This window comes from Camelus dromedarius, chromosome 29, assembly GCF_036321535.1.
Source record: "Camelus dromedarius isolate mCamDro1 chromosome 29, mCamDro1.pat, whole genome shotgun sequence".
In the NCBI taxonomy this organism is placed as follows: Eukaryota; Metazoa; Chordata; class Mammalia; order Artiodactyla; family Camelidae; genus Camelus; species Camelus dromedarius.
This window is the reverse complement of record NC_087464.1, coordinates 25783418-25804319: the sequence shown is the minus strand read 5'-3', so window position 1 is coordinate 25804319 and position 20902 is coordinate 25783418. Positions and strand designations below refer to the sequence as shown.

The window sequence follows — 20902 nt, the reverse complement described above, 5'->3', positions numbered from 1 at the left end:
CTCCTCCTTCCTCCTCTCCTCCCCCTCCTCCCCTCCCCCCAAATATCTGCATGGTCCACTAGCTGCTGGTAGTGTTTCCTCGTTGATACTTGCCTGTATTTTAGTTCACGCACGTCTTTTCCACACAGTATGAGATGATGTTAACATTTCTCTTGACCTAGTCGGGCTTCCCATTTTTAAGCACAATGACTGTTTCCATGCTTTGTTCCATCACGGTTTCCTTAGCCATTCTCCTTCCTCTGTTAGGGATCTAGGATTTTTTGAGTGTTTTACCCTAATCAGAAAATTAGTACTACCAACTTGAATGTCCCGTGTGCTGGGTTTTGTTTTTCTTTTTCTTTCGCTTCACATTCCATTTTGGACATTCAGTTCCTGGTCATGTAATTACCAGGTCCAAAGCAGGAGCTGTTCTAAGAGCGTTAAGCTGCTGAGGGGTCTGCAGAGAAAAGGCCCCTGGGAGGCCTCGGGGGAGAACCCAGAAGGAGAGTGGGTGCTGGTCTTGGTGAGCAGTATTAGGTGCCGTTCACTCCTCCCCGGAGCGTGAGAGGCGCCGGGAGCTGGGGCTTCCCCGCTCCACGCGGAGCTGTGTCGGAGTTCATACGGGCTCACGGATAGATGGCGTCGCACAGCACGCGGTCCTCTGTAAGTGGCTTCTTTCGCGAAGCGCCGTGAAGCGGATGGTCTTGGCGGCTTCTGACGCGGTGCCGACGCGCTTCAGCGGCTCCGTGCGGGCGTCCCCGTGCGCTCGCTGCCCCTGCTGCCCGAGCTCCCTGGGCCGCAGCGCGCACGTGGCGGCGCCCTGCACTGTCCCCGCGTGGGTTCCAGGCCGGCCTGCCGCTCACGGCCCGGGGACGGCTCAAGCTCTCCGCGCTCCCGACGCCTCGTCTGTGCAGCGGGCTGGGCTCACGGGGCGGGCTGCGGGGTCAGAGGCGGCGGCACGTGGGCGGCGTGTGTTCGGTCCGCTAGTGACGCGGAGGGCCTGCTGTGCGCCTTCGTGCGCACGGGCAGGTCTGTCCATCTTAAAGATGAAGAGGATGGCACTCCTGCCTTGGGGGCGCATACAGCCTTGGAGGGGCTGGCGGGGAGACGGTCCGTGTGATAAACACTAGGCAGTCGGAAGCCTGGGGCCCAGGAGAGGGACATCAGACTGAGGTTGGTGGGAATTCAGAGACTGAGGACGGCGCCCGAATGTGGGAAACCGTGTGGAGGGAGGGGGAGAGGCGGTGGGAGCCTGTTTTGTGGGAGGGCTGCATTCTGGAAGACCCCACGGAATGCAGGTCCCTCATACTTAAGATTGTGCTTTTCCTGGAGATAAGTGGCAGGGGCGTGCGTGTGTGCTTGGTGCATTCTCACGACGCATCATTTTGCTCAGATGTGGCTTTTCACGTTGTCACTGTTAATCTCCAGCACTGCACGGAGGGTCGCTCGTAAAAGGCCCGTTTGGTGTCTCCGGGCGGTTACTTGGCTTCCTCAAGGGCCAGGCGGCTGCTGCTGGTTCTTACTGCCATCATCTCAGTGTGATCTTGGTCCTGCACCGCCACTTCACAGCCTGTCTAGATCAGGGGTCAGCAAACTTTTTTTTTTTTCTGTAAAGGGCCACCAGTGAGTTAATATTTCAGCTTTGCACAGTATATGGTCCATGTTGCAATGAATCAACTCTGCCTTTTGAGCAGGAAAGCCACCATAAACGACACATAAATGAACGGGCAGTGAAACCTTATTTATGGGCGCTGTAACTTGAATTTCATATAATTTTCACGTCACAAAATAACTTTCTTCTTTCGCTGTTTGTTCAGCCACTTGGAAACGTGACAGAGAGGGCAGGGGGTCAGGTCTGGCCCACCAGCCACAGTGTGCTGACCCTGGGCTAGATGACGGTAATATTCGAAAATTGTTTTAAACTGAGAGACCGTTAAAAAAATAAGATAAAAAGAGTGCATGTTAAAATCTGCCTGTAGTCCACAGAATCTCTCACTGAAGTTCTGCTCATAAGAGTATGGCTCAGTTCACAAGTTCTGTCAAAAGACTGTGGGTATTTCCCAGCCTGGCTGATGCCAGTGCAGGCAGTTTCTTCAACACAACTTGCAATCCCTTAAGTAGTTATTCTAGTGAATTTTTAAATTGAGATCATCTTGTTTTGAGATGTAGGCATGCAGTGACTTTATGAATAGTTACACCATTCTGTTTCGTGATTCAGATTGAAAACTGTGAAGCTGTGGTTCCATCACCGTGCACCTTCCTGGAGTCTAGCAACTCGGCCCGACTCGCGACAGCCCGACGGCCCACCGTGAGGGGTCGGAGCTCGATTCCGGCTGGAATTTTTGTTGCAGAAGCCAGGGGAAGGCATGGGAAGGAGCTCAAGGCGCATGTCTGGCACGTGGTGAATGCGGGATAGACTGTGTTCCTTCTCTTCCGCTTCTCCCCACCACCCCCCACCCCCCCCCCGCCCAGCTGGTCTGTGTCTTTGGTCAGCTCCAAAACATGCGGAGCCTCTTTGAAATTACTTCGGTTCTTTCCACATGCAGTAAAGTCACTAACCTTTTTAAATGGAAACAAAAACAAAGGCTGTTAGAAAGCAGCCTCCCCTCCCGGGTCACCAGCTTTCCCTTGCCGGGGAGTAAGCAGGGCTGTGCTCAGACCGCTTGGCCCCGGGTCCAAGGCAGGCACCTCCCGCTGGGTGCAGACCCAGCTCTCCAGCCAGGAGGGGGCCGCCTGGCCTGCTGGCTGCTCGCAGTTCCACAGCTCCTGGGTGTATCTTGGTTTCAGACAGTCTAACAGTAGGAAAGCCAGGACCGCCTCCAGATGGAAGACCACCGGCCCCGAAGGCGACTGTGACGCCGTGGTTCTTGGCTCTCGTGGTGCTTTTGCTGTGTGTGTTGGATGGAAGGTCTGTCTTGAATCGACGTGTGTCTGTGTTGTTTGGGGGATGGCGGTGCACAACCACGTGTGCTTCCTGGCCTGGGTCTGGCAGGGTGTGAAGGGAGGCGGCTCCTCTCCTCTGGCCGGTGAGATCTGGCGTTACTATGTTGGGGGCGGGGCTGGTGTTCTTTCTGTGCGTTAGGAGCTCCTGGTCTTGGAGCCAAGGGCATGGGCGTTGAGTCCTGACTTTGCCACCATCTTGCCACTCGACCTCCTGTAAACCGTTCTCCTCTGTCTCTGGGGTCACTCGTTCTTCATGACTAAATGAAAGGTGATAGCCACTTCTGAGGGCCCATTGCTCAGTTTCAGAGACTTGTGGGGAGCCTGGACTTTCACTCCCACCCAGCAGCAATGAGACATCCTTGCCCTCCCCACTGGGTGGTCAGAGAAGACCTCGTGGAGAGGAAGGACTCTTAACTGCCACCCAGCAGTGATGAGGCCACGTGTCCCCTCCTGCTTCCCAGGCCCCCTCCCCACCGGCGGTGCCACAGGAGGCACAGTGATGAGGCCCTCTACCCCACCCCCCAGCCGGGGAGGTGTCAGGGGAGACCCGCAGGGCAGCTGGAGCTCCGTCCCCTGCTCAGCAGCAGTACCCCTCCCCCTTGGGGGTCAGTGGAGGCCAAGTGGGGAGCCTGGACTTCTGTCTCCACCTGGTGTAGTAGGGTAGGGTCCCCCTTCCTCTGCCGAGGCAGTATCCGAGGAACCAGCTAAAATGGAAGGTTTAAATAAGATCTAAAGCTTCCTAACATACCTAAAATGTCCAGGTTTCAACTGAAAATCACCCGTCTTACCAAGAAACATGGAGATCCCACACTTACTGAGAAAAGACAATCAGTTGATGCCGACTCTGAGGTGACAGGACGCCGGAAGGTTGTTGAAGCAGGCGCCAGCGAGCAGTTATGAACACACGTGCAACAAGCGAGGAAAAACACGAAGACTCAGCAAAGAAACAAAAGGCATCAGATGAAAAGTTTAGAACGAAAAGTACAGTAACTGAAATGAAATCTCACCGAGTGGATTAAACTGCAGAACAGGAGATGACAAAGGAAGGAATGGTGAACTTGAAGATACAGGAGTAAAAATCTCCCAATCTGGGCAACAGAGAGAAAAAAACACAGGGCCGGGTGGAGGAAGAAAGAACTGATGCTCGGGGACCCGCAGGACTAGAACAGAAGATCTAACGTTTGTGTCTTTGAAATTCTAGCAGAGAGGTAGAGGGAGACCCTGAATAATCGCTCAATGAACTAACTGCTGAAGACCCCGCGGTCGGGATGGGGCAGAAGCCTCCAGATTCAGGAAGCTTAGTGAATTCCAAACAAGATAAACCCAAAGAAATCCACACCGAGATATCGTTAAACTTCTGAAAGTAATCTTGAAAAAGAAGAAGAAAGTAGGAGGAATCAGCCTGCAGGTTTGAAGACGTAGAGCCGCTGTGCCCGAGTCCAGTGGTGCCGGCGAGGGACAGGCGCGTAGATCCGCGGAGCAGAACAGAGAACCCAGAAATCCGTCCGTGTGATTCGTGGCCAAGGTGCACGCGGGAACCAGAGAAACCCTCGCGGCGGAGATCCGGATGGGCTGGCAGGAGGCGGGGGGGGGGGGGGGGGTTGTCTAGGAGAGAGTACAGACGAAGGGCGGAGCGAAGGCAGGGGCCGCCCCGGGCTGGCGGGAGCGGGGAGCGCCGCGGCCCAGGTGCGCTTTGCGCTTCCGCGCTGGGAGGACGGTGACGCCGCCGCCGCCGCTCGGCAGGAGGAGGGCTCGGCGTGGAGCTGGTGACCAGCGCTCCCGCCCCTCGTCTCGGGTGGCCCAGCGGCCGGAGGACCCTGGCAGGGCAGGCCGGGGTGGGTGGTGAGGAGCGGGGCCCCGGAGGCCTCAGCACGGGGCGAGCATTGGAGGGTCCGAGCGCGGGCCCCCGCCCGGCGCGCGCGGCCCATGGGCGCGGTGGGTGAGGGCGCGCCTCCTCGGGCCTGGTCCGGTCACGGGGAGAGCCGGCGGGGCAGCCAGAGCGCGCGGGAGGCGGGCAGGCTCGGGCGCCGCTGGCCGCGGAGCTGCAGGGAAAGGCCGCGGTAACGTCTTACTCTTGCTAAACGCAGGTGCCTTTCATCGTCCCCCTTGGCCTCTGGGCAGCCTTTGGCGCCAGTGACTTGCGTCTCTCGGTCTCCTTGGAAGCACCCGCGGTCCACGAGGTGGCTGTCCGCCTCGCGCTGCCCAGGCTGCCAGCCGCGGCCCCGGCCCTCCCAGAGCCGTGCCGGGGACCCGGGCTCGGCGGCCGGGCTTTGGCCTCCCCGGGTGAGGGCGTGCGGGGCCTCCCGGCCTCCGCCGCACAGCGGTGACCGCTGCAAACCGTTGACTAGATTTCTATCGCTTAGAAAAATAACGACATAACTCAAATGTCAGTGCAGAAACCCCAGGAGCCGAGCCGGAAAAGGCAGATCCTTTCCTCCGAGGTTCAGAAGCACCGAGGGCAGAGCGCGAGGCCGGCTGATTTACGGCCGAGCCACACGGAGCCGGGCTGCATCCTGGAGGGGCAAGTGCGTGGGGGCACGGAGGTAGCACCCCGGGCTCAAGGCCAAGGCCGGTGTGGAGTGAATGGGGCAGAGCTCAAGCTCCCGCACAGCATCTCGCCGTCTGGGCCCGCCTGCAGCTTGCGTGCTGGGCGCCAGGTAAAGGTGAACTCAAGCATCTTACTTGGAAAGGTGTGTCTGATACAGCGTGTCAGGGCACCTGGGAGGCAGCTGAATGGAGCGCGGAGAGGAGCCACGGCCCCACAGCAGGTGGGCGAGGGCTCCACCGTGCCGCTGCCTCTTACGGGAGGCATGTTGCTTCTGGTGACCTCAGGCACAGTGCTGCACTGCTCGCAGCCTCAGTTTCCTTCTCTGTAAGATGGGCGTATCTGTCGCACCTACCTCGTAATGCTGGAATAGTGTCTGGCACGTCTTGTCATGTATCAGACACTTGATACAAATTTAAAACCTTTGGCCCTAGCTTTGCCTCTGATTGGCTGTGACACTTTGCGCCAGTCGTCTTATTTCACTGAGCATCAGCCTGTTCATCTGTGAATCACGGTTATAAAATCATGGAAGTGAAGAGTTGGGTTAGACTCTCCCAGTTTTCTCGTGCTGTGGGATTCTGTGACAAGATGTCAAGCAGGAAAGTTACAAAGGAAGTAATGTATAGATTTTAAAGACATAAAATAAAAACGTATTTGCATAAAAGTGATGAGCAGGATTAAAAGACAAAAATCAAACTGAAAGAACTTGACAAAATAAGGGTTACTGGCCTTAATATAGAAAGAGCTTCTCGAAAGTCAGCTGAAAACGTGGGCTCTGCAGAAGAATTGGCAAAAGAGGGAAGAATTCACGAAAGAGATGTTACACATGGCCAGTCAAACCGAAAATCTGTTCCAACTTTACTAATAATCAAAGGAATACATGTTAAAATGATTTGCCTCTTTGCCTGTTATGACTAACGCACTGAATGCCCACCCTGTACCAGGCAAAGTCGTCCACCCAAAGGCTTCCTCCTGGGCGTAGACAGACCACATTTTCCACACTCCCCTGCACTTGGGTGTGGCCGCGTGAGGATGCTAGGTAGTGCCGTATGAGTGGATGTGGTTTAAGTGACCTCTGTAGAGCTGCTAGCTCGGTCCCCCATGCTCTCTCATTTCCCCTGTTTGTTCACTGGGTGGAAAGTGGGAAAAAACAGACAAGGGTTCCAAGACTGTAGACACTGGAGGGGCCGCTAAATGCAAAGAGACTGGGCCCCCGGGTCCCCGCGTGGCTGTGTGGAGCCGAATGCCCCTTCCAACCCACGTCAGACGATGAAGTGAGCAGGAAGCAAGTTAAGCCGCTGAAATCCCGGGCTGGTGTGCTGCGGCGGCTGGCCCACCCTGACTAATTGTGTGTCAGATTTTAAAAGACTGTAATGCTAACACTGTTGGCAAGTGTGTGCACTTCGCCCCCTGCAGTGGGATTTTAAGTGGATATACTCTTGTTGAAAACAACCCATATGTAGGAAGGACCTTAAATAGCCATACTTTTCAGCTTAGTGATTGTGGTTTTAGGAACCTACCATGAGGAACTAAGCAGAGAAACAGATAAAGAAGTTTATACAAAGATACTCCTCACGATTCTGAACAAGGGAGTTCCTTAGGTGTGTTATCCAGCTTCCACAGGGTGAACGATTATGGAGCAATTAACATGTTTCCGAATATTACTGAGGTGCTTATGATTTAAAATGAAAAATAGAAAGCAAAACTGCACGTGACTTTGTGTGTGTGAAATATGCACATGACATCCGTGAGCGTTGAGCACAGAGAGAAGACTGGAAAGAAGAAACCAGAGCCTTTCACAGTGGCTCACCTGGACTGTGAGGCCACACCTCGCTGCAGTTTTCCTGTTAATGTTTTCCCATAGTTTTCAGTTTTTTCTCAGTAAACGTGTACGGTATGATAGCGACTTTCTCTAAAAGAATATCACAGTGAGCAGCTGTGTTCCACCCGCCCCTGGGATCTCACCCAGCCCTGTTTCGAGGATGAATGTATTTTCCGTCTATGGGTTTGTTCTCTTTGTGCATGTGGCGCCCCCTACCCCAGTGTGTGCGTGTGTACATGTGTGCGTGTGCGCACACAGATGGACACAGGTGCTGGCCAGAGTGCCAAGAGGTCATTTGTAGATGCCAGGACCTGAGCCTTGTGTCAAAAGGAAGGGAAGATGGGCCAGGAGGGCAGCTCAGCCTGAGCCAAAGCTGCCGTTAGTCCCACGGCCACCTGCCATCGACCGAAGGCGGCTGGGGAATACACTGGTTTTCGGAAAGAGAGGCACCATCGTCCTGGAGAAGACCTGGGTGGCACGTCAGAGAAGTCTGTGCTTCCCGTGCCGGGCTCGGGCTGTGGCATCTGGGGTTGTCTCCTTTGATGCGTGCAGCCCAGCGATCACAGACCACTCTTGGCAGAGGACGCTGGGGAGAGGTCGAGTCTGAGTGGGGACGAAGGCTGGAGGCTGTGTCTGGGTGTCTTTGATTCCTAGGTGGGGTGACCTGCATCCCATCACAGCTGTTCACGTGTGTGTCTGAGGCTTTAGGAGTAGGGTGAGGTGTGCCGTCGGTGGTGTCGACTCCAATTAGCAGTCACTGCAAAACGAGAAAGTCTCTTTTCAGATCCTGGACGGGGCATCAGCACATTGAAAAAGTAACATAACCATGCTCAAAGCAAAGGCTCTCCAGTGAGAGGAACATAAGTGCTTTCTGTCATCATGGAACATCTCCTGTGCCCCAGGCGCTGTTCTAGGCACCAGGAATACAAAAAATAAGTCCTTGAGAAACGGCTTTGCTCTTCTGTAGTGTCATGTTATGGGGAGAAAAGGCAGGCACAAGTCAGGATGATACACTGTGGCAATGACAAGGCTGGAGTTCGGTGTATGAGACTCACACGGAAGTAAAGAACTTCAACCAGCTTTATCAAATGCTGTAAATCAAGTGACTAAGTCAGTCACATTCGGAGACGAGAAAGTGCTCTTACTGCAAGGGCGTGCCCCGCTTTGATCTGGGGTGTCATGTCACCTGAAATTGGAGAAGCAGCTCTGCACAGAAGCAGGAGCAAGGGGCTCATTTATGTACAATATCTTGCCTGCCTGATATTTCTACCCTTGACTGTTTTCCTTAGTTACCTGGGAAACGTTTTTTAGGACCGAAAACAAATATACACATCAGTGTTGATGACCATGAAAATGATGTAGTTTGCATTGAAAACCCTTGACCAATATGTGCTGATTACCTAGTTTCTCCAGGGAAGTAAAGAGAAGTAAGCTGTTTTCTTTAATGAGTTAGCAAAACCTGCTGTAATGTGTTTGCTTTAAAGTATCCAGGGAGTTTTAAGATCTCAACATTTTTTCCGAATCCAGATGCTGTGGGTTTTCAGGGTGCTCTGGGCCAGCCAGCCGGATTGCAGAATGGAAGTTCAATGGGAAGAAATGAGCTCTGTGGCTCAGTCTGAATGTGACGGGGGGAAAAGGATGGCCTCGCAAGGGGTGGGAGGAAAGACCGAGAGCAGGAGGGAGTGTCAGGGGAACATCCCTCTGGCTGGCCTCGGCCCAGCAGGGAGAGGCTGGAAACGTGGCCGGCCCTGGGGCTGCAGGGTCAGCTTTCCTGAATACCCTGCTGCCTGGGGCAGGATTTCCTGAAAGGGCTGTGGTGAGTGATGCCAGCCAGCGGAGGGCTGGGGCGCGTCGGACCCTCCGCGGAGGCGGCGGCACACGCCCGCAGTGGGCTGGTGCCTTCCGATTGCCCTGGCCGTTCGCTGAGCCCCAGCAAGAATGCATAGAAATCGGACCTGGTCCTGCTTCCTAAGAAGCAGAAAAAGAGTAAAGTCCAAAGAAAAAACTCCGTTGGAGACTCGTGCCTCATTCATCCTTCCGCTCCTCCGTCAGACTTTTACCGCATGGCCGCTCTGTACCAGGCAAGGTGAGGAAAGATGTAAAGGCGAAGAGACACATCCCTGGCCTTGGCAAGCTCACCATCGGCGGGGACCCCTATAACAGAGCGTGCCTGGTGCCTGCTAAGAGAGATGATGATCCCTCTCTTTTAAGCTTTTGACGCCGTCCTGTCTCTCCCTTTGCTGGCGGGCAGATTTGCCCACTGGATGGTTAATGATGACCCTTCAAAGACTCTCTCTCAAGAGGATAATCAAGCGTGAACAAGAAAAGTGCGCTGTGCTGTTTACTTCTTGGAATGCTGGCATTCCTTTCGCCTGTGCCCGCCGTGGGGCGCCCAGCCTGAGGTAATGTCTCATCGTGAAAGAGATATCCATGTATGTATCTGTGTGTTCATTGGTCTGCCTCGGTGAGAGTGCGAGCTCCTTAAGGGACAGGACCCCCCCCCCCCCGCCTTGTCATATGTGTGCCTTGCATGAAGGCTAACCCACCAGGTATTGAAAGCTCATTAGCCGATAACCTGATTGCCCCACGTAAGCCTTACCCAAGGACCTCAGGGGGACCGGGCCCAGCTCTGCAGGGGCCGCGGGACCACGCTGCTGTCTGTGACTTGAGGAATCCTTTTAACATATCCATTGAGGCCTACAATGTTCCTTCATTTCCAAACTAGTACTCAAGATGGCAGCTGGGAAAAGACGGGACCCACAGCAGACGCAGCTTCTGTGTGACCCTTCGGGCCAGCCCTGTGTGTGGGTGGTGGAAGGCAGTGTCAGACGAAGGTCAAGGGCATAAGCTCTGCCTGGGCTTGAGTACTGACCCTCCCACCTGTACCAGCTAGGCGACGCTCCTCCATTTCTCAGTGGTACCTCCTTCACGGGCTGTTGTGAGGACAGAAGGAGTTAATACCAAGTACTGAGAACACTCTCCAACACATGAGGTAACCACTCAGTGCGTGTTTGCTGGCATCCTCAGCCCCATTGTTATTATCATCTGAAATAATAGGTTGTTAAATCACTCATCTTGGCTCACTTTGCCCCAGGTGATGTTCATGGTGCAGTCAAGTCAAGTCCTGAAATGTTTCATCTCCCAGCAAATATGTGAGATACACCCAGCCCCCTTGAGACAGCATCCCTCCACCCATCCACCCACCCATCACCTACCCATCATCCATCCATCCATCCATCTGTCCATCCATCCACCCATCATGCATCCATCCATCCATCCACCCACCCACCCATTCATTTATTGAGTGTCTAGCTATGCATGGCTCTCTAATAGGTGGGAGGTAACAAGTCTAATAAAGTGAAGAGGTGGTCTGTGTTCAAGTCCACACCTACCCTCTACCTGCCACGTGGCCTCAGTTTTGCTCTGAGAATGAACTAACAGGACTCGTGTCTCACATCAGGTGCATAGTACAAGTCGGTTCCTGACTGTCTTGACTTTTCTTCCACTTTCCCGATCATGGAAGACACAGGTGGGTTGAACACAATGATGTCAGGAGCCTACTTCCTGGTACTTTGGTCCACAAACAACTGGGATGTCAGGTAGGCAGTGCTGGAAACTGGGCCAGGGTTCTGTAAGAAGACGTGATGGGGTGTGGGGTGGTGGCGGCAGGACGGAGGCCCAGTGCAGAGGCTTCCGTCTGCCAGGACCCTCGGGGTGGCTTGCACAGGGGAACGTGCGGGTTCTGGGGCTTGCCCTCCCCACGTGCTACTGGGTGCTGGTTTGGGGTCTGAACTGCCTCTTTCTGAAATCCCTGCTCCTCATTCTGGGCTGGTGAGTCACTTCCTCTCCCCAGGGACTGGGGCTTTTGTTTGTCTGAGTGGTTGCTTTACATTGTGGGAGTTCTAGAGGAGAAGCCGGGGTGTGGGAGGGAGGGAGGGTGGGTGGGAGGTGGAGCTGGCGCCTGCGGTTAGGATGTGGCCGCGAGGTCGGGTTTCTGAGCCCAGACATGAGAGGCTGAGCAGATCCCTCTCTTTGGGTTGCACTGAAGTCAGGTGAGGGTCCTCTAGAAGTTCTGGTCAGGCCGTGAGGAGAAGGGGCAGGAGAGATGCTCAGAGGTGGGCATGTGGGCAAGGGGCAGGCAGCGCAGCAGCACGGTGGCACCTTCCGGGATTAGATCTGCTGTGGCTGCCTCCATCCCCGCCATCGCCATCGGAGCCTTAGAACCTCCTGCTGCGCCCCCTCCCCCTGGTGTGTGGGGACCGCGACTTTGGCCTGAACCAGAGCTGGCGATTTGTCCCACCTTCCTGCAGGGTCTTTGTGGAAAGGAGAGACGGTGGGGCCTCCATCTGCCAGGGAGCACGTGTTCTAACAGAAACTAGATTGTCCCATTTTTTTGTTCACTGTCAGGAAAGGTTATAAATCAACAGGCACAGACCCCAAAGGCGGCTGGCTCCACAGATGGCGTGTGTACTCAGCCGCAGGCACTGTTGCCGCACGGGTTTTCGGGAAACCTCACTTTCCTCAGGCCCCTCCTGCTCCAGAACCTACAAGGGCTCCTGCTTGCCCATCTCGTCAGCATTCCCCTGGCACTTCCTGGGCTTGGACAGCATGTCTTTGCCTCGTCCTCATGATTTCATCTCCCCGTCACAGTGAGACTCCCACAGTGCCTCTGGGCCTCCAGAGCCGGGGCCCTTAAGCTCTTCTGACTGCGAGCCACACTGGTATTTTCTCTTCTCTTTCATTCTCTTCTGTTTCATTTTTTAAAAGTGCAGGTCGTGACTCACAAAATTGATTTCATGACAGACGAACGGGTCATGACCCAGAGTTTGAAAAGCAGAGTTGATGTAACACAGTGCTAATGGTGTTACCGAGTCCAAGCTCGTACCGGCACGACAGACCAATACATCGAAAGATGAGTTGTTGGGGCAAGGAGTAGCGACTTTATTCAGAAAGCCAGCAGACCAAGGAGATGGTGGACTAGTGTCCCAAAGCACCATCCTGCCCGGGTTGGGATGCTAGCTTCTTTTATAGAACAAAGAGGGAAGATGAGGAGGGAAAGTGGAAAACGTGGCAAGTTGTTGCAGATATGCCAGGGTTGCGTCAGACTCAAGAAAGGATGTGTTCGTTTCTTCCCTGCAGTTATTTACAGGTGGGCCCGGTCAGGGCACAGCTCAGCTGAACGCTCAGGCATGGGAGGCAGGGATCCCAGAGATGGGCCACCATGTGTACCTTAAGCTGTAGGTGACATTCCTTTGGTGATTAACGTAGCAGAAGCAATAGAACACAAAGGTTAAAGTGAAAGAAACAGATCCGATGGGGAGTCAGATCTTCCCTTCCCTGTTACAACCACAGAAGCCCACGTGGACGTTAGGAAACGGCCGCGCTCTCCCCACTCTGCTGGAACAAGCTCGTAACCATCTCCTGAGGAAAAGTGACCAGTCCAATCTGACAAGAAGTTGTGCAAAAACACATTCAAGAGTAGTGGCTGCCACAATTTTTTTTTTTTTGCACTCTCCATGAGTTAAAAAAAATGTTTGAGCATACAACGCTAACCCATATTTGGTTATTTTTTTAACCTATCAATGTATTATGTGACCACATTAAACATACACTCAAGATACAGATTTTAAAAGGGCGTCATAAAGATGAAAGGAGCCATATTGTGAAATGCCATGTGAAATTGTGATGGCTTCATTCTGTCATCAGCAACTGTCTGAAGGCAAGGTTCATGGTTATCAGCCGTGGCTGTAAATCTATTTTCAAACGGTTTTGATAATTTAAGATGGTTTTCCTGGATGACTTCCTGTCGGATTTGGGAACCACGGCTTCACGTCCCGGCCTCTTCCCTCCACCTTGTCCTTCCTTTCCTTACCGAACCCAAAAACAGCCCCGCTAGCACCTCCTCTGGCCACCTCCGTTCACCAGAAGTCTGCTGGGAGTCACCTGTGGCGCCCTGTCGCTCGTGCCCTTAGCCATGCATGCATTTACCGGATTCTGGGGGATTTCTTCTCAGCCGGGGGTCAGCTCTTCCCTCGTCTCCTGCGACTCTGTGTCCCCGCCACGCTGCTTCCTCTTCCTCCCAGCACCTCACACGCTTTTGCCGCCGCGAGTCCCTCTCCCTGGGGTGCCCCTCCCCCTTCACCTAGCTGCCCCCTGCTCATCCCTCAGGGCCCGGCCCAGAGGGCTTCCTCAGAAGGGCCTTCTCTGACCATTGCCCTGTGTACTTCCCGAGGCACCTTGCACTTTCTGCCACGCCTCTTATTTCTATACTTACTTATGTTTCAGTTTCTTTAAAATGCGTAGCCCTCTTGCACCTGGATTGTGATGTCCTCGAGGGCAGGGACCATGCCTGGCGTGTGTGCGTGTGTGTAGCACCTAGGTCACAGAGTCTCAATAAATACTTAGTACTCACAACAAGTCTATGAAGTAGTTACAAACAGTGCACCCACTTCACAGATGAGGAAATTGAAAGCTGAAAGGGTTGGTTGCCGAAAGTCACCTGGTTAGTAAATGGGATGTTGGTCTCAGATGTAGGTGTTTCTGATTACAGCATGTACAGTCCTGCCAGCCACTCTGGATTGTTCTTTTGTGAGCCGCACAGGCTGAGGGCTGGTTTGAAGCCCCGTCTTCCTTGCTGATTCCTGACCAGCCCCCTCTAGTCATTCTCTTACCCCTGCAGCGGCCTGGTTTTCCCTTCGGGTCTCTGGATAACGCTGTTGACCCTATGTTGCCCTGGAAGACACCAGCGTTCCCCACATAATTCCATGTCCCTAATCCTCACCCGTGCAAGCTGGACTTTGCGAGACCTTGCACTGCCTCACCTCTGGAATCCCGCAGCACCTGGAAGAGGCTGGAGCCCCGCACGCGCTGAGGACGTAATTACTGATTAGCTGGTCTTTGTCGGGAGCTTGGCAAAGACTTCCTCTGACTCCCAAGTTCAGTCCCGTCTTTGTGCGTGTCTGCTCCTCAGCCAAGAGCAAGGCCGTGCCTCAGGTTCAGAGGGCGTTAACAGGTCCAGTTCGCTCTGGTTGGCCTTCTTCCTGGCAGATCTCAGTGCAAGTTTGGGCTGAGAGCCAAGAGTTTAAGGGTCTTCAATGCCATGAGTAATTCCATGAGTTGCTGATGGCTAATTAGGGGTGATTACAGTCAAGAGGCGTGGCTTTCTTAATAACCCCCAGAAAGAACTGTTGGTCGTTTTAAAAATCTTGATTATTTTCCCCCACAAAGGGAATTACCTGATTCTCCTGACTGTCTTTTCTTAAATCCGTGTAATTTATCCCCCCATCTCCCCTTTCTAGTGAGAAGGAAGTATGAAGTCCTGAGACAAATTCAGAAACCCGTGGTTTTGGAAACGCTGGCTTTATTAGAGAGGACCCCTGGGCACACGGTGAAGCCCTGCTTCGTGTCTTCGGCTTTCCCTGCAAGGAGGTGTGGGAGGAGAGGCGTCTGGCCCATGGTTTTCTTCCCAAGTTCCGTAACATTCCAGCCCAACCTCCCACCCCGGGCTTTCTGGGGCTATTTATAATTTACCTTCGAAATTGTTGGCCCATTTGACTGTTAGGAACTTGTGTTTAGGGAAGGTTTAAGTGAAGCGGTGTTTGTAGGTAAGGGGTTTTACCTTCCTGTTCTGGCCATGACGATGCATTCTAAGTACTGCCCAACCTCTTCTGGTATGTGTGTCATCAGAGCAACTTCTAAACTGAGTGTCCCCTACGCCAGGCCCTGCGCTAAGCACGTGACATGTGTCTGCTCAGTCTCCACAACCCGCCAGGTTCTTTGGGCCATACTGTTTGAATAGTTTTATTGAGATGTAATTCACATATCATATACTTCACCAACTGAACGTGTACATATTTTTCAGTATGTTCACAGGGTTGTGCAGCCATCATCACAATCTAATTTTAGAGCATTTTTGTCACCCAGGAAACGTCTTACTTGTGAGCCCCTCCTACCCTCCAGACCTTGATGCACTAATGTATTTTTTGGTCTCTATAGATTTGCTTATTCTGGGCATTTCCTATAAATGGAGTCATGCAGCATGTGGCCTTGTATCTGGCTCCTTTCACTTGTGTGATGTTTTCAAAGTTTGTCCATCTCCAGCATGCATTGGGACACCGTTTATTATTTTGTCAGGCAGTATTCTCACCCCTACCGCACAGCTAGAAGAAGCCAAGGCACAGAGGTGCAGTGACTTCCCTGTGGTCAGTAGCCTTCAGGGAATGGGGCTAGATTTCCCACACGGGTTTGCCTTACTGCCTGCTGCCTGCTGCCTGCTCAGCAGCTGAGGTGGCCGTGCTCATGGTGATGCATTGAGCACTGTGCTGAGTGTCCTGCAGATTTGTTGCCTCATGTTCAGACATAATCAGATTTCATTTGGGCAATCTGCTAACCGTCGCTGGGCGGGGCACTTCCGTCCTACTGTCTTCCACTTGCTCACTTCAGGTGTCATCGGCCAACTCAGGCTACGGAAGCTGGGGCTCTAGACTCTTCCCAAGCAGACGATACTAAACATAGTGTTGTTGTTCCTCCTGCAGGAGCTGAGCACCACTCCCGGCGCCACTCCCGGCTCCGGGAAACTGGCACCATCTCTGAGGAGCCCCTGCTTTTCCCGGGACCCCCAACATCATGGTTTCCTGTTTCATGGGGTCTCCCAGGTAAGTGGAGAACCTTTTAAAAATCAAACAGAAAGATAAGACATTTGATATTTGAGTTTTGCTATATAGTTTCATATAGTAGCTTGAGAGCCTGCATCTCACAGATATGTTTGATGTGCTGGGTACATACATGTCGTAAGTTTGTTACCCACAAAGGGAGCTGAGGCTGGCGCTGTGTGCGGTGGCAGGAGGTGCTTGCCCCGAGATCCAAGTGGCTTGGGTTCTAGGCTGCGCTCCGCTATTGGCTGGCAGACATCTAGGACTCAGATTTTTTTTTCAAATAAAGATGTTACTGGATTGATGAATATCCATCATAGTTGCACAATAGAATTGCCTGAAGAACTTTAAACATATTGTCCTCTGGCTGCATCTGCACAGACTGGGGTTTAATTCACCTGGCATATCTAAAAGGTGACCTCTCTGGTGCCTTCTGCTCGAAACATCTGTGACTGGCACCTGCATATTTTTTGGTTTGATACGGTATCAGTCATGCAGAGCAGGTGGAAAGAGTGGTGTTCTCTCCCTGTGCAGATCAGGAGCCCGGTGCTTAACCCGCTGCTCGTTCCTTCAGTGCAGTCAGGGGTTGGGGGAGGGCTCGGTGCTCCCGAACTGCAGTCTGTGTCACTGAGGCTGTTTTCAAACTTCCCTTAAGCCGATGGGCCCTGTGCAAACTCCTCAGTCAAAAGCCTCTGTAAAAAAATCTCAATGCATCAAATAGCCAACAGCAACATTTCATTAAGATAAATTTATTTTATAACTTTGAAGTTGTAATATTTACACATTATAAGATGAATGAGTCTGTTTGGATAAACATGAGAATCTGAAAGCAGGATTTATGGGTGACAGCTCGTGCCCCAGCCTCAGCGGCGAGTGTATTTTGCAGTTGGTTTTAGCTGCCTCGTGTTAGGAAAGTCTTGATCCTTGTAGGTAAGTGAGTGCAGTTGGTAACAGTTCCTCCGTGAAGCTCCTCGTGCAGTCCCAGGAGGCTCTTTAAAGAAACTGACTCAGAATCCAGAAAGGGGAAAGGGCTTTTTGTTTCAAAGTTGGATCACGAAGGATATCTTGTAGTTCTCCCCCCATAACTCTACATTAGCTCCAAATGCCCAGAACTTACAATAAAGAGCGAAACAGTCTATAATCTGTTATTATGGTGGTGCCACATGTGATTGCCCATCCAGGGCGAGAGCATTTGCCAGGCAGATGCTCTTAGGCTGATGCCTGGCATTTAATTGATTGTTGTGCGTGCGTGTGAGCTTAGTCTGTGATTGCTTGTGTAATTTTACTGAATTGAGCTTGTGTAATTGTAATGAACTGACATATGCAGGCCTGGAGTCCAAAGACCCATGCCGAGCTACAGGGTTCTTCATCAGTGACATAAGCGAATATATCAGAAGGAGTCAGAGAAGACAGGAAACGCTCTGCTCTGAGGCCCCTGCAAAATCCCGCCATGAACAGAGCAGCCCAAGCCTCTTCTGAGTTAATCTTTGGTATCTGATCTGAATTTGAATTAGCAAGTGTGCTTTTATAAACCGTAGTTTAGGAAATAATTTAAAAGCTATTTCAAGACATAAAATATGCACCCTGTGGGTGGAAGTATGCACCCAACACACCGCTGTAAAACCACAAGGGTGTGAGAAAGGCAGTTGGACCACTGGTCCCTTTAGGACCGCAGCGTATCTGAGCACCAGAACCCGATGGGAGACACTAAATGGAGGTCACAGTCACATATTCAGCTGCATTGAAAAGAGCAGCAGATAAAAGGTACGTTCCCCACATGGTCAGCAAGCGTCAGTCTGGCAGCCGTCAGGAAGGCTCCTACGAGTACTAGGACCCTCAGAAACGTGGCCACCCCGGCTGTACCAGAAGGCATCACTTGGGAGAAGTCCCTTTCGCAAAATTTTTTTTCTTAGTGCTTGGAATTTTAATTGATGCCCCTGCAATTAACCTCTGAAATGATCTGCGGAATGGAGGCCACCTCCCTTCAAGGGAGGCCCAGGGGTTACCTCCAAGCCATGTGTTATTTCAGAGAAGTTGCCCACAGGTTAGAAATTAGCAGGGTCGGAGTTGTCGAAAGCTGGATGTGGCCTCGCTACCCTCGGGGCAGAACTCTGGAAGTCTTGACAGGCCTCTGGGATTAGGGTCCTGCCAAATGGATGGTTTGAACAGAGCTGCTCAGAATGACATTTCTCCAGCAGTCCTGCTGTAAGGACTGGGGAAAGCAAACTTAAGTTATGAGGACAGGGGAGTCTTTGGGAGGGATCAGCTGAAGATTTCCATCAGGTCTCCTTCTTCATAAGCCAGGTACTCATAAACCACTTAGCATTCTGTTTCTCAGGCCACATAAATTTACTGATCCTGAAGAAAAAAGAAAGAAAGAAAGAAAAAAAAAAAACAGAAAGAAAAAAACCCCACTAAAGTGCCTTTTGTTTAAATGCTTTTCAAAATGTTCTAGGGGGAAAGGGCAATGGTTACTTATGAGTGAGAGGTCTTTGATACGATTGGTAGATGAGAAACACACAGACATACAACTATAAAGGCTTTTGAGTATTTATCAAGACAACCAAATACATCAAGATGGACTGGAAAAGCCAGAGGCTTGCTCTGCCCAGAGAGAAAACAGGTCAAATTAGGAGTTAGCTGCCAAGAAAATCCCTGAGAGGAAAAAACATTGAAGGGGATTCACAATTCTGATATACAGAGATTTCATTTAAAAATCCCTCCTCAGTTCTTGCCAAGCCACAGGGACACAGAAAGCCAGCTTCCTTCACATTGAAAGAGATAGAGGAGCCCTGAGTATTAACATAGCAGGAGTATCTCCACCCTGCTCAGAGTCTACAGTAATAAAAAGAATCACATTAAACCCCACAGCAGACAAGACACTAAGATTTTAACTCTGTGGAGCTGGTTAGCGAGTTGCCATTGAACCTTGGACAAGCCGTGGGCGCCATGCAAAGTTCCAGGCAAGTGAGATCTGTAGGACCAGAGGGTTGGTCAAGGCTGGATTAAGGAGCGTTTGTTATCTGTCACAAGTTAGAGAGGAGAAGGCACTACGTAACCCAGAAGTGTGTGTATTTCTGAAAGACGTGCTCCAAATTGTGCCCCCTTTTTTGGGTATGTCTTTATGTGTTTGCTCAGGACCTGAGTGGAAGGAGGCTCAGTTCTCCCCTAGAAGCAGGCACGTCTACCATGACCAGCCAGCAGTCTCCTTAGAGCCAGTCTGCCTGGTCAGGGGCTCTTTGTTTACCTCAGGGGTGTGCTTTCATATAGTTGACATAATTTATCCTTGAAATGAAAGCAGAGAGGACAACAAAAGTATCGAAAATTCCAAACAAGCGGTGAAAGTTGATTCGGGCATGCTATTTTGAAGAGTAGTTTTGGAAGCAATGCAGGTGTAATTAGGGGATTCCAGGGTTAGATGGTCATTTTTATGGCTGTTATGAAGGAGAATTCTGGATCATTTTCAGGGTTTTACAGCTGATGGCCCTAGGTCAAGTGTCTGGTTGTCGTCTTCTGAAACCTGAGGCTTTTCTCTTCCTTGACGCACACCTCTGTGGAGGAAGGGCGCTGTGATGCCTGGCAGCCGCTTCGCTGAGAAATCCAACTGAAGGGAAACGAGGAAGGGAAAGGTGGCTGTTCTTGGGGCAACTGAAAAAGATCCTGAATACAAGAAGGAAGAAAGAAGGGGGTTGAGGAAGTGTGTGTGTAAGTGTGAGGAAGACCCAAAGCAGTGATAGCTGAGGTGTGAGCGCTGAGACTCCCCTCGGGGGCAGAGAAACATGTGATCATTGGGAAGGGCCAAGGGGTCAATTGGTGTCCCTGTGCCAGTGATCAAGAAATCGGGAGAAGGAGGAGAAATACGGGAAAGAAGACGACAAGAAAGAGGAGGAGCAGAAGGAAGAAGGGAGGGAGGGGCGTGAGGGGAGGGGGAGGGGCGTGAGGGGAGGGGGAGGGGAGGGGCGTGAGGGGAAGGGGTGGGGCATGAGGGGAGGGGGAGGGGCGTGAGGGGGAGGGGGAGGGGCGTGAGGGGAAGGGGTGGGGCATGAGAGGGAAGGGGAGGGGCATGGGGGAAGGGGAGGGGCATGAAGGGGAAGAGGTGGGGCATGAGAGGGAAGGGGAGGGGCATGGGGGAAGGGGAGGGGCATGAGGGGGAAGAGGTGGGGCATGAGTAGAGGGGGAGGGGCATGAGGGGAAGGGGAGGGGCATGAGGGGAGGGGGAGGGGCGTGAGGGGAGGGGGAGGGGCGTGAGGGGAGGGGGAGGGGCGTGAGGGGAAGGGGTGGGGCATGAGGGGAAGGGGAGGGGCATGAGGGGAGAGGGAGGGACATGAGAAGGAAGGGGAGGGGCAGAGGCCAGGCTGGGTATCAGTAAGGCAGGACAGTGTTTATGTAGCCCGCATCTAAACCACCACCTAACTGATGCTTAATAAATATTCTTTGACTAGTGAATAAATAGCTTAATAATTATCCTTTGTGGAAGAGAAGTAAAGAGAAAAATTTTTCTTTCCTGATCCGGATCGTTAGTTAATTACAAAAGTAGGGTAAAGCAGAAGATCGTTCACATGATACACACGCACACCTTTAACAGTTTACTTTTAACTTAAAACACATGTACGCTCACTCACCAAGTTTTTGATGTGGGGCCAACGACTTTTCTTTGAGCGTGAATTCCTGATTGTCTTTCTTGCACAAACCGCACCCAAAAGCATTATCTAAGGTTTCCATTCGGGTTTCTTTAAAGTGGAGTAGGAATTTAAAGACATTTGCAAAGCAATCTGAGTATAGAATGATTCTAGAGTTTTATTATTTTTGCCCCTAATCATTTACAGTTGTCTCATCCACACCTAATTTGCCAGTAGTTTTTTTTTTTTTTTTTCTTGGCAACTTGCCTTTATTGAGTCTTTCCAAAGCATTCAGCTTCGTTTGTGTAGAAACAACTCACAGCTACTCTTTTCGCGTTCTCTT

General features: G+C 52.0%; 1 protein-coding gene across 2 annotated transcripts in view; it reads left to right on the top strand.

The window, feature by feature from the left end:
- THSD4 (thrombospondin type 1 domain containing 4) overlaps positions 1 to 20902 on the top strand; it is a 484948-nt gene that overhangs the window by 8174 nt on the left and 455872 nt on the right. Inside the window, exon 2 of one of the 2 annotated variants that reach the window (XM_064480753.1) lies at positions 15824 to 15943. In XM_064480753.1, the coding sequence (XP_064336823.1) occupies positions 15915 to 15943 (29 nt within the window). In that variant the 5' untranslated portion in view covers positions 15824 to 15914. Of the gene's footprint in view, positions 1 to 15814; positions 15944 to 20902 lie in introns of those variants that run through there. The other variant, XM_031440907.2, reaches the window with a different exon arrangement.